The 13,228-nt window shown below is 42.8% G+C and overlaps 1 protein-coding gene across 3 annotated transcripts in view; it reads right to left on the reverse strand.

Moving 5' to 3' along the window:
* Positions 1-7,208, reverse strand: part of WDR82 (WD repeat domain 82) — a 30,767-nt gene extending 23,559 nt beyond the window's left edge. Inside the window, exons 1-2 of one of the 3 annotated variants that reach the window (XM_082414548.1) lie at positions 6,732-7,208; positions 2,521-2,618 (exon numbers count right to left, since the gene is read on the reverse strand). In XM_082414548.1, coding sequence (XP_082270674.1) covers positions 2,521-2,618; positions 6,732-6,892 — 259 coding nt within the window. In that variant the 5' untranslated portion in view covers positions 6,893-7,208. The remainder of the gene's footprint in view (positions 1-2,520; positions 2,619-6,731) is intronic. The other 2 variants (XM_082414547.1, XM_082414546.1) reach the window with 2 other exon arrangements.
* Positions 7,209-13,228: the final 6,020 nt, after the last annotated feature.

Consider the following 13,228-nt stretch of genomic DNA (forward strand, 5'->3'; position numbering starts at 1 on the left):
TCTGCATAGTTACAATGAAACTTGTCCTGCAAATATGCGCTCCCCCCCCCAAAAAAAAAACCACAACAGTTTTAATGCCCACAGAATGGCAAACCTTAAAGAAAAACATATGGCTACTGAGGAAACAGACTCAAAGAATTAAACAGCCATGCTGCGCTGAGGATCAGGCTGGACTCTGGCATAAGATACTTTTGTCCAGCGTTCTCCAACAGCATGTCAACCCAACCCTCACCTCATCTGAATGTAAACTGGATGCACAATTTACATTAAAACTAAATAAAATGGAAAGAGAAGTAATGTTCTACTACTTCTTTTCTAATTAACCAACTATCCAATGGTCCCTTATGCAGAAAAGTGAATTATAAAGTGGCCAAAAGAAGAAATGAGAAAATTTAGGTTAAAAAGATCGCAAGACATTTAAAAATCAAAATCATGAACTATACCACGTCATAGCAGTGAGAATTTGACAAATTCCAAGAAAGAAATAATCACAGAGATTTGTGCTTGGGGAAAACAAGACAAATACTCTTAAAAACCAAATGATTCCTTCTGAAAAAGTAAAACAAAAAATGATGGTGGTGGGAAGGGAATGAAGTGCCATAAAGAACAGAACTGGAAAGTACTATGCCCCTGAAAAGACTAGGAATAAGAAACAATTGTTGAGAAAAAGGTAATAGGAAATGGGGCCAAATTACAGAAAGGAAAGCATAGAAAGAACATTCTGGAGGCAAACACAACACAGGAACAAAGAGGCTGAAAGCACCAAGTAATCCCAGTGGTTCACAGGGGTACTAATAAAAGGGCATTTAACCTGGGAGAGGGAAAAAGGCATTCTTTGTATGTTCCAAAACTAAACATGGTTTTCCTTGAAAACATCTTCAAAGTTCTCGAATGACAACTATAAAGTATTCCTGGTTGTTCTACTGCTAGGAACTACTCACCTGCCCTAAGCAGAAAAAGACTTCCTCCCCATTACCTGGTTTTCCCAGAGATGAGCAGGGCGTCGCCATCCTCTCCGCCCCACTCGGTAGCTGGCGCGCTGTTCCTGGCAAGGCAGTGGCCTGTACAGTTATCTCCTGTACCGGGTGGTATCATAGACCCTCAAACTGTACAAACTACTACCTCAGCCTGGAATCAGGCAAAATGATACGGAGCGTTGGAGGAACTCTTCAGGATGGATGCACTCGAGACAGGAAAAGCAACATCCTCACAGCAGAGGCCTGGCAGCAAAGCTGCAAGTGCCACACATTTGCCTCATCTTGCACCATATTTGGAGAATCCTCATTTAATCACCCAGAAAAACACCCCAACAGAAGAAATATACCCCAATAGAAGAAATATACCATTCATTCAGATGATCACAGAGATATATTTCCTCAAGATCCTGTTTTATATTCTTGTCCAAAAGCATCAATTGCACTGCTTACTTAGAAAACCACTTCTGAAATAGAGGCATGAAAAGTATAAACGATATACTTACTAAAAATCAAGTACAGGCAGAAAAGTCTCATTTAAAAAAAAAAAAAAAAAAAAGAAAAGACTTCTACCCATCTGCTCTGAGATAGGCATAACCAAAATAGCGGTCTAAGCAATCTTTGTTGAATGACATTAGAAAAATCGTACTGCTAAAAATGAAACAATCAATAAATCAGTGAGATAAGTTAAAAAAAAAAAAAGAGTCCTAACATGAAAGTTATAGCTCAATTCCAAGACAATCTGTCAACTGAGAATGACTTATCCCAGGGGAAAAGCAGGTAAAGGCAGAGATCCTTTATTAGAGAAAGAAATTCACAAGTTTAATTTCTAAAAATAAGCCTTTATTCTTCAAAGACATTAACTTTATTTAAAAGGAAAAAGGGAGAGACTTCCCTGGTGGCCCAGTGGCTAAGACTCCACGCTGCCAATGCAGGGGCCAAGGGTTTGATCCCTGGTTGGGGAACTAAGATCTCACATGTGTGCAGTGCGGCCAAAAAAAATAAGATAAATAAATGAAAGGAAAAAGGGATAAAATTCAAATCAAAAAGTTTCCCTGGAATCAAAGATAACTAAGGTCAGTATACTGTCCTTTGTGACACAGACCATAAATGGTTGGGCACACACCAAAAACTCTTCTAATGTCTGCTAAACCACCATAACTCAAGCATCTGTAAAACTTTTCTCAAATCTATATATTTTGAACGGGAAGGTAGCATTGTTTACCACTTGCTGTCAAGTATTCTTTCCTTTTATTTCTTCTAAAAGTATTCAAGTTTCAAGAAGTTCAAACCGTAAATACAATTCGTGGCTTCCTATTTCCACTCTCCACTCTAAACTGGAGACCTTGAATACTCAGTTTCAAGTCCTTCAAAAGTACTAATGGCTTGCTTGCTTCCAGCATCCCTTCAGTCATAACAATGTTAGCACAGCTAACATCATAGGAGAATTTAAAGTAACTATAACCAAACAGAAGTACAAAGATTCCGTGAATGATTTAACAAAGGAAACCATGACCATAACTTCCTAAAAAGAAGGCTTGCTTACCGTCTATTTTGTTAGAGCTGTAAACGACTGTGTTTGCTGCATGAGTGTATCTGATGAGGTCCACGCCATATTTCTTACTGTACAGGGTTCTCTTTGGTCTGACGAGGAAATGGACAGAGAAAGAAAACCATCAAAATCCTCCATCACCAAAATCTAGGATCTTCATATAAAGAGAAGCACTTCAATGATGTGGGAAGGGTGAAGATTCTTGGTAAGCTCTAACACTGAAAAGAAACAGAATTTCTTCCAAAAGGGTGGAAACAAACAGAATCAATCAAGTGCAACAGCCTTTCACCTCTGAATACCAAATGCCAAAGTTAGGAAGTGGAAGTAAATCTGAGGGCTCAAATCAGCCTTTACTACAATGTTCAAAAGTAAGCTTTGAGAGGAAGTACATCTATTTGGGAAGAAAGACACACAAAACAAGTCATAACTTACAAGAAAGAGGAAAATGGGAATAGGCCAGACCAATGAGGCCAGAACTTAAGCCATTCGCTTGGAAAGAAGCTCTTTCTTTAAGAAGAAATGATTTATCAAAACTGAAACCAGATGCAAAACTGCCTTTCCTAATATAACCTAATATTTCCATCCTCTCTATCTTACAGGTCCAAAGCACTTACTGAGCCTTTTACAAGACAAACCTCACTCTCCCTAACAAAACTAGTCATTGATTCTTTTCTCTTTACTTAAATGTAAAATCACATATTTCTAAGTTAGAAGTTATCAGTCCATTTGTTGAAGTTCCTTAAATGTTATCTTCTTCTATAGCACCTTGAAGATCAAGCTGAAACTGATCTCAGCAAAATATTTAACCAAAAACTTCATAATATTCTACATTTAGGTATAGGAGAATTTCATAAATCCTATATTAATGTTTTTCAAGAATTTAATTTATGAAAAAGAAGCTCACCCTCTCAATGTAAAAACCTCTTGAAACCTAGATGCTAAATAATCAGATGACTCAGGGAACTTTAATCATTTGCACTTTCAATTTCTGTGACGTCAAGGGTTTCCTTATATTAAACCTATTTACAAACAAGACTTCTCACTCCAAATGCACTGAATTTTCCACATTTTTACCTTTACTGAAAGATCAGATAAACAAAAAGAGCAGCTCAAATGCTACCTTGTCAAGTCCACCACCCTGGGTTCTGCCATGTAGTTACTGTGTGGTAACCAGTGAGTGAGTGAACGTGCGTGTGAATGTGTGCTTGCTCTCAAAAGATAGTTGACTTTGCTCCTACCAATGGAAACAGAAGCTTACTTATCTCAGTATTTACCCTACAATAATGAAGACAGAGCCTGAAGAACCAATGTTAAAGGAAAATTTGCAGTTTCACTTATATACGGCCTATTTGTCTCAAATATATCCATATCCAAATATATCCATAATATTAACCTGAGATTTTGTTCTTAATAACACAAATCTTTTACCTCATATCATTTCCTAGTTTGAAAGCAAGATCCTAATGCATCCATTTCAGAGGATCTTACAGAGCTTATGCATAACATTCTTTCACGAATATTGTGGTAAGCTTCTCTGCACAAACTATGATTCTGGTGATCAGGTACGAATAAATAATATTAAATCCTTCTCTCTGAATAATTCGCATCACCTACCACAGATAATATCCTTTGTATACTTTCAAATTAAAAAAAAAACACTCGGGACTTCCCTGGAGGCCCAGTGGTTAAGACTCTGTGCTTCCAATGCAGGGATCGCAGGTTTGATCCCTGATTGGGGAACTAAGATCCTACATGCTATGTAGTGCAGCCAAAAAATTAAAATTAAAAAAATTTTTAAAAATCACTCAATGGATGAACTCTATTATAAAGAAAGTTTAAGTGAACAGTACACATGGAAAATATTAAGCATAAAGAATCTTGTTTTAGCCATTTTCAAACTCCCAACATTAGTACCATGTAATAGATACTGTGCCTTCCAAGAAAATGTTACTTTTCTTCCAATGTTGGTTTGACCTACACTAGTGGCAAATTTTTTCTTCACATTACCACTTAGGATCACGGACTCCTAGAGGCCAGAGAAGTGATCTGACCAATGTCACATACCTGGTCACAAGGCCAAACTAGAACCCAGGTCTCCTATCAGGTCACTCTCTGACCACAGATCACAATGAAACAAGGTCACAATTAATCCATATGAATATTTTAAAGAGCGTGCTGTATACTATTGTATCAATGTTAAATTCCCTTATTTGGATAACTGTACTCTGGTTACCTAAGAAAACGTCCTTGTGCTTAGGAAATCCATGCCGAAGTGTTTAGGATAAAGGGGCTTGGTACCTCCAAATTACTCTCTAATGGTTCAGGGAAAGAAAAAAAAAAAAAATATATATATATATGTGTGTGTGTGTGTGTGTGTGTACATATATATATATGTGTGTGTGTGTGTGTGTGTGTATCTACAGAGAATGACAAAGCAAACAGAGCAAAATGTAACCAATTATTGGATCCTGGGAGTTCTTTGAAACAATGCTGTAACTTTTCTGCAAGTTTGTAATTATGTAAAAATGCTACATGAATGAATAAACTGCATTATGTTATAAAATTAACATTTTACTTTTAACAAGACAGCCTTCAAGTCAATGTCATTCCTACCAACCGCGGAAATTATGCAGTATTTGGAGACAAACTGTGAAGAAATGCTGCTACAACCTTCATTTTCTTTGAATGAGGATATACATCTCCATCCTCAAATTCATCCAGGGAGAGGTTCTAATCTGTGCACAAGCACTAAACATTTCAAGCAAGTCAGCTTCAATTTACTTCTAGCTCCAGGACCCCACAACCCCAATCTCCACCCTAGCTTTATACGTTACTCTCTATTCCAGGCTAATGCAAGTGGCCGGACCTGGACGAAAACCCATCTATGAAATGAATAACATTGACTCACATCTCTCAGCATCAGTCCAGCTAACAATTCTCTCTTCCCTCAGGACCACCACTATAGGCCACTCTTCCACATACCGCAAGCAGATCCAGAGCCAGTTACATAATACTTTTTCCACAGCCCAAATGGGAAAAAATTGGGCAGAACAGTATAGCTCAGACCAATACAGCATTACTTTAGATAACCAAATTTACAAATGAAAAGACAAGTTCCAAAAGAAAGCTTATAGAAGACATTGGTTTAAACAAAGCAGACAAAAGAAACAGCTGGAGAAGGTAAAGAAAAACCCAAGGATTCAAAAAGGAGATCACAATTTAGCAAGGATTTAGAGAAAGCAAGTCTGGGGCGGGGGTGAGGGGAAAGCTGACAGGTCCCCAGGGAAAAAGGCAAAAAGCTGTGCTTTTAAGATTTTGCAGAGATACAGGTGTGGTGGGTCTCCAGAGGACTTGGGACAACCTAGAAATGTCATGATCAGACTCGGAATTATGATAAGTCCAAGCGGACCATAAAGTGTAATTTTAAAAAAAAGTATAAGAAGAAACACGAAATTGTTAGACGATGCTTTCTTTGTTCTACTAGGAGGTTCACATTCAGGTTGGGAGCGACAGCCAGGTGTGTCTGGCAAAAAGGAAAAGTTTCGGATGCAGGTAAAAAGTTAACTATAAACGTGGGCATCGGGACTGAGGGAGCAAAAGAATGATTTGGACCAGAAAGGAAAAGTCGGGGGCCCAAAGAGGCAACAAATAAATCCTGACAGCTAACAACTGCAACCCACGCGGCCTTCCGGCAAAAAGGCGGCGGGAAGCTGAGGGGCAGGGGACGGGTGAAGTGCCAGGGCTGAATCGAGGTCACCGAGCAGAGCGCAGAGAGAGCGAGCTGCCGCTGTTGAACGAAGCAGCAGAGCAGCCTCTGCGGTTCTGCGCGGGGGCCACAGCCGACTGGCACCTTCAACGGAGTCAGAGTAGCGGAAAAGCTACCAGCTGGGGCAGCGGTGGGCGGACCCTGCGTTTAAAGGTCAAGGTCAAGGTGTGGTTTGGCCAGAGATGCTAAGGCTCTCTGTGAGGAGACCGAAGACAGACAAAACAAAAATATGATTACTATTATTGCTATCGTTATTTTAAAAGAAAAAAAAAAAGGTCTCCCGGACGGCTTCGGAGGGGACGCAGCCCTGGCAGGAGCGTGTGCAATACAGGCCGCGGACCAGACCGGGTTAGAGGGCGGGCCGCGGGGGGAGCGCAGGGCCACGACGGGGAGGGCGGGAGGGACTCAGACCCGGGCCCAAGGCCACCGGTGCACTCACTTGCCCTCCTGGCAGTCATAGAGCACGATGGAGTCGTCGTCGCTGCTCGAGATGACCGTCTCGCCGTTGGGGCTGAAGTCGAAGCAGTTAATCTTGTCCGAGTTCTCGCGGAACACCTTAGCGACGCGGAAGCTCCGCAGCACGCTGTCGGTCAGCTTCATGGCGGCGGCTGCTGGAGGCGGCGGCGGCGCAGAGCCGGGGCGGAGCCCGGCGAACGGGCGGGCTGCCGAGGGGCCGACCCGGGCGGGGCGGGCGCGGCGCCGCGCCGGCGGCGGGCTGGAGAGCGGCCGACAGTTGGGCCTCCTCCTCCTCTTCCTCTTCCTGCTTGTGCAACACTCTTCTGCCGGGACTATGGGGTCTCGCAGACCGGTCCTCCTCACGGTCGCCTCAGGGCCAACCGGCGCGGCACCGGTTCATTGTGTCCGCCATCTTGGGGCGACAGGCAGAAGCTGAGGGCGAGGAGCCTCACCGCGGCGCCAGCCGGGAAAGGGGGCGGGGCGGGAACGGCGGAGCGAGGCGGGGAGGCGGGGCGGTGACGTCAGCGCGGCCGGCGGGGAGTGGTGTGGCTGGGTGGCCAGAGGCGGCGATTCCCCGACTCGCTGGGGGGCGGGAGGGGCGGGGACTCCCACGTCCTTCCCCACCTTGGGCCCCAAGGCCCCGGGTTCTCGGGAGCCGCGGGTCTTTGTGCGGGGTCGCAACTCCCCCGAGAGACTCGGGCGCCCCCTGCAGGCGTCCCGGCCGCAGGCAGAGCGAGAGCAGGTACTGCGGGGGTGGGCTGCGCTCCAGGAGGCCTGTTCTGGGTATGAGTCATCGCCGTCGGGCTTTGACCGCGTGTCCACCACATCCCCAGAAGACTTAAATTTATGTATTTTTTAAATTAAGGTGTACTATACGGTAGACTGTATAAATTTTAAGTGGATGAATTTTTTTCATTTGGGTGAATTTTTTTTTTTCATTTGGATGTACACTCTTGTGACCATCACCCGCAACTTTTCTTTAAGCCTTCTTTAAAAACTTTGTAATTGATATATAAAGTGCATAAAACGAACTAATTTTAAGTGTTCAGCTCCACACATTTTATAAACACTCATCTTTAAGTTTTAAAACGTATTTACAGCTCAAAAAACTCATAGCATCAATTACAAGTAAACTTTTGAAAGGGAAAATTATCTCCTTATTCAACAAAGCACAGTTCTAAATTCTGATATCCTCCTCCTTATTCATATATCAACATAAGCTGTAGATGCTGTCATTTTCCCCCCACTTTAGCATTGTATCTTACACATTTTTGCATGTTACTTAAACCAGATTGTTGTTGGTGTTCTCAATTGAGGTATAATTTATGTACAGTAAAAATTGGCCTTTTTCAGAGATAGTTTTATGAGTTTTAAAATCCCCATACAGTTGTGCAACCACCACATTCAAGATATAGAACAGTTGCATTATCCTCTTTGTAGTCATCGGGATTGTTGTGATGGTTCGCATAAGGGATTCTTTGCCTTAAAAGGAAGGAAAGTTGATCTCTAACAAAGGAAAACAATATCTGATCACAAAATAGGTACCATGCGCCTTGGCTTTAACTTCCTATGAGGGTTCATAGATCTCTAACTTGTGTGCAGCCCCTCAAAAGTTTAATTGCCTGGGTCTCCGACAATGGAGACAGAGGCCTATTTATTTTGCTTCACTAAACTACAGTGGCTAAAGAGAAGGAAAAGGGAAGAGGAAAGACTGAAACATTTCAATCACTGATACTGGGAAGAAGTGATATCCAGAGATCAGATATAACCTGTACAATGGTGAAAGCAAAACAGAAACCTCAGGCTTCCCTGGTGGTGCAGTGGTTAAGAATCCTCCTGCCAATGCAGGGGACATGGTTTCGAGCCCTGGTCCAGGAAGATCCCACATGCCTCGGAGCAACTAAGCCCATGTGCCACAACTACTGAGCCCGTGCGCCACAACTACTGAGCCCGTGCACCACAACTACTGAGCCCGTGTACCACAACTACTGAAGCCCATGTGCCTAGAGCCTGTGCTCCACAACAAGAGAAGCTACTGCAATGAGAAGCCCGCGCACCACAACGAAGAGTAGCTCCCCCGCTCGCCGCAACTAGAGAAAGCCCACACGCAGCAACGAAGACCAAATGCAGCCAAAAATAAATAAATAAAATAAATTTATTAAAAAACAAAACAAAACAAAACAGAAACCTCAGGACAGTTGGGGGCTTTCTGGAAAGAACCAGGGGCTATGTCCCATCCCCAGGTAAAAGAAGAACCAGGATCCCTACACATAAAGTGAATTTGTTCTCTGAGAGTAGAGGGCAAGATCCTGGCTAAGTCTGGGCTGCAATTGCCTCCTGACAAAGAGCAGAGCTTCTGGCTACAATTTGTTCTGGGGTCTGGAAAAAGCTTCTTTGAGTGGAACCCGAATGGATGGGAACTTTCCAAACTGCAAAGCAGTGGAAGAAAAGTCCTCTGTGCCCCCAAGAGCACAAACTTCCCTGCAATTCCTGCTTTTTTTATTTCACAGGCTAGAAAGGCTAATGTCGAGTCTGCTTTGAATGGTTCGATGGCAACAAAGACAGATCTGGTGCCATGTCTTAGAATGGTTGGGAAGATGAATGTACCCAGTGAGATACTATTTTTTGGGCCCTCAATCTATAAAAATAATCACAGAAACAGCCATAGTCTGCTGAATGTTGTAAGGCAAAATAAATCTTTGCAATATATCTTTCAAGTTGTGTACTTCCTGTACCTTTCCCAGATTTCACTGTTAGACTGAAGCTTCCTCCCCAGACTTGACTTCCTGAATTATTTTTGGAATGGAAAAAGTCGTTTTTTCATATTTTAAGAGCACCCTGAAATGGCTCAGCCTGTTTCACATTCTCAGTTTCACATTCCTAGCCTGGCTCCCTGCCTGTTGCAGTGGGGCTCTCCTGGCTTCCAATCCAACAGTGCCTTAACAGGCTGGACTTTAAAAAGTGACCCAGAGGGACTTCCCTGGTGGTCCAGTGGTTAAGAATCTGCCTTCCAATGCAGGGGACGCGGGTTTGATCCCTGGTCAGTGAACTAAGATCCCACATGCCGCGGGGCTACTGAGCCTGCACGCTGTGGATTCCGCACGCCACAACTAGAGAGAAGCACGCGTGCCACAACGAAAGATCCTACATGCCGCAACGAAGATCCTGCGTGCCACAACTAAGACCCGACGCAGCCAAATACATAAATAAATAGTGACCCAGAGAGGCTGGCTCCAGTGGGGGGTGGACAGAGGGGACAGCTGCAGTCAGAAGTGAATCAGATTGCCTTAAAGAGCATCAGCCTTAATTTTTTGTATTTCCTTTCCTTTTTTAAAAAAAAAAATTTATTTATTTTTGGCTGTATCGTGTCTTTGTTGCTGCACGTGGGCGCCAGCGGGGGCTACTCTTCTGTGCGGTGCGCAGGCTTCTCATTGCGGTGGCGTCTGTTGTTGCGGAGCACGGCATCTAGGCGCACGGGCTTCAGTAGTTGTGGCTCGCGGGCCCTAGAGTGCAGGCTCAGTAGTTGTGGCACGCGGACCCTAGAGCACAGGCTCAATAGTTGTGGTGCACGGGCTTAGTTGCTCTGCAGCATGTGGGATCTTCCTGGACCAGGGCTCGAACCCGTGTTCCCTGCATTGGCAGGCAGATTCTTAACCAATGTGCCACGAGGGAAGCCCTATTTCCTTTCCTTTTAATCATTATTTCATTTACTTACATACATAGTTTCCCACATAAGCAAATACACACCCATTGCAGAAAACTAAAACATACAAATAATTAAAAAAACATAGTGTCCAGGAGTAGCTACTGTTACATTTGTTTTGATGTAGAACTTTTCAGACTTTTTCCCTTGAAATATATTTGTATTGGGTTCATAATATATTATTATTTATAACCTACTCTTGTCATAGAATACAATGAACATCTTCCAGATCAATAAATACAGAACTACACAATCATTTTGAATGGCTATCTACTATTCCATTATATGTTCAGAAAGTAATTTTACTTCCCATTTTATCCAGAGCCCAGCCAAGGTCTGACTCAATATATATTGTTAATTGAACAAATGAATTTAGCCAAAGGATTCAAGGTATTTAATTGGCCCATTTATTTTTTTTCCATTTTCTCTCTCTCTCTTTTTTAAAAAGACAGTGTTTTTAGAGCACTTGTAGGTTCACAGTGAAATGAAAAGGAAGGTACAGAGATTTCTGTATACCCACTGCCCCCACACATGCACAGCCTCATCTATTAACAACATTCCTCACCAGAGTGGTACATTTGTTACAATGGCTGAACCTACATTGACGCATCATAATCACCTTAAATCCATAGTTTGCATTATGGTTCACTATTGGTTTTATACATTCTATGGGTTTGGATAAATGTATAATGACATGTATCCATTATCATGGTAAACAGAGTAGTTTCACATCCCTAAAGAACCTCTGTGCTTTGCCTATTCATCCCTCCCCCACTCCCAAACCCTGGCAAACACTGATCTTTTTACTGTCTCCATAGTTTTGCCTTTTCCAGAATGTCATCTAGTTGGAATCATGCAGTATAAATATATCTTAAAAATTGTACTCATCCGAATACTTGGGAATCAATCGCTACCTGGCAACATTATGTGTGGAGAAAGTAAAGGATGTCTAGCTGTAATAACAATTATCTTACATACATATACATTTTTATTTATACACATGATCTCACTTGAGCCTCATAACAACTCTATGAGAGGCAAAAATGTAGACCAAGAGAGGTATTCCAGCAGCAAGTGGCAGAACCTGGACTTGTCTATAGATAATTATGTATATATGTGAAGCTGTTACCAAACTCAGGTTTGGCTGCTCACTGCTTAAAAGCCAGTACTCGAGAGACTAGAGTTGGTTGGAAAGGGAAATGTTGCTTTATTCAGGAGGCTGGCAACCTGGGGAGAAGGTGGACCTGTGTCCCAGAACCAACTCCAAAGATTCTGCTAGGCCATGAAGGTTTTAATTTTTTTTATAAAGGTTTTCTTTTTTTTTAAATTTATTATTTATTAATTTATTTGGCTGCGTTGGGTCCTCATTGCTGCACGCCGGCTTTCTCTGGTTGTGGCGAGCGGGGTCTACTCTTGGTTGCAGTGCGTGGGCTTCTCATTGTGGTGGCTTCTCTTGTTGCGGAGCACGGGCTCTAGGCACGCGGGCTTCAGTAGTTGTGGCACACGGACTCAGTAGCTGCGGCTCGCGGGCTCTAGAGCGTAGGCTCAGTAGTTGCGGCGCATGGGCTTAGTTGCTCCAAGGCATGTGGGATCTTCCTGGACCAGGGCTCAAACCCATGTCCCCTGCATTGGCAGGCAGTGTCTTAACCACTGCGCCACCAGGGAAGTTCCTAGGCCATCAAAGTTTTTAAAGAGAAAAGGGGAAATAATCTCAGTTCATCATTAAGGTAGGGGGTCAGATTCTTTCTCACTTTCTGCTGTGTGCAGACTCCCCATGATCTTCCTTTAGATGCTATCTTTTTTTTTTTTTTTTGGCCATGCCATGTGGATGCGGGATCTTAGTTTCCTGACCAGAGATCTTAAATCCCGGACCAGGGATCAAACCCGTGCCCCCTGCAGTGGAAGCATGGAGTCTTAACCACTGGACTGCCAGGGAAGTCCCCTTTTAGATGCTATCTTGTTCATGTAGTTTGCTTGAAGGATTACTGAAGGGAAGGCTGGGGAAAAGATCTACTCATCTGTTCATTATTCTTCATTTTTACTTCTTTAATCTAAGAAAAGAGTCAATAGATTAGGCAAGGCATTGTGTGATCAAAAGACTTAAAAGGTGTGTTTGGGCTGGAGGCTAGTTAAGCATGGGGGGCATCTGGTGTAAAGGTTAGTTAAAATATAGCTTTGCTAAAGTGACAAGACAAAAAGCCTCCTGCAAAGAGCTGCTTCCTGCACAGAGTTGCTTCCTGCAGACAGTTGCTTACAAAGCTAGACAGTAAATGTGCCGAGATAGAGAGGAGGAGGTGGGAATTGATTGGGTAAGTAGACATATCTGAACATATGTGGAGACATGTGTGGACCAGCAAATAGATGAGGATATACAAACATTTGTCCCATAATCATGACCTCTTGTCTGTCTGTAACTTAGGTCTCAGGATGTGGCTGTGTTTGAACTTGAGCTCAGAACTGGGTTCTGTCTCAGTAAACTTATTTTACTGTTCAGCAATAAATCAAAACCCCATTGCCCCCTCTTATCAGTCACCTAGTTACCTGGATTCCAGGAAAACCAATCCCAATGCTAGGAATTAGCTCTAGCACTTGGCATCAGTGGCAGATAATGATTTATAAATAACTTCATATTTTGTATAATTGTTCTCATGTGCTGTCTACAAAATAAAATTGCTCTTGCTAAGATCAATAAAGATCTTCTGGTTGTCCAATCCAGTGGTCACTTTTCAGTGCTTTCCTTCCTGACCCTATCTATGTCATTAACAGTCTTGATCATT

Source organism: Balaenoptera physalus, assembly GCF_965194825.1.
Source record: "Balaenoptera physalus genome assembly, chromosome: 11".
NCBI classification, from domain to species: domain Eukaryota; kingdom Metazoa; phylum Chordata; class Mammalia; order Artiodactyla; family Balaenopteridae; genus Balaenoptera; species Balaenoptera physalus.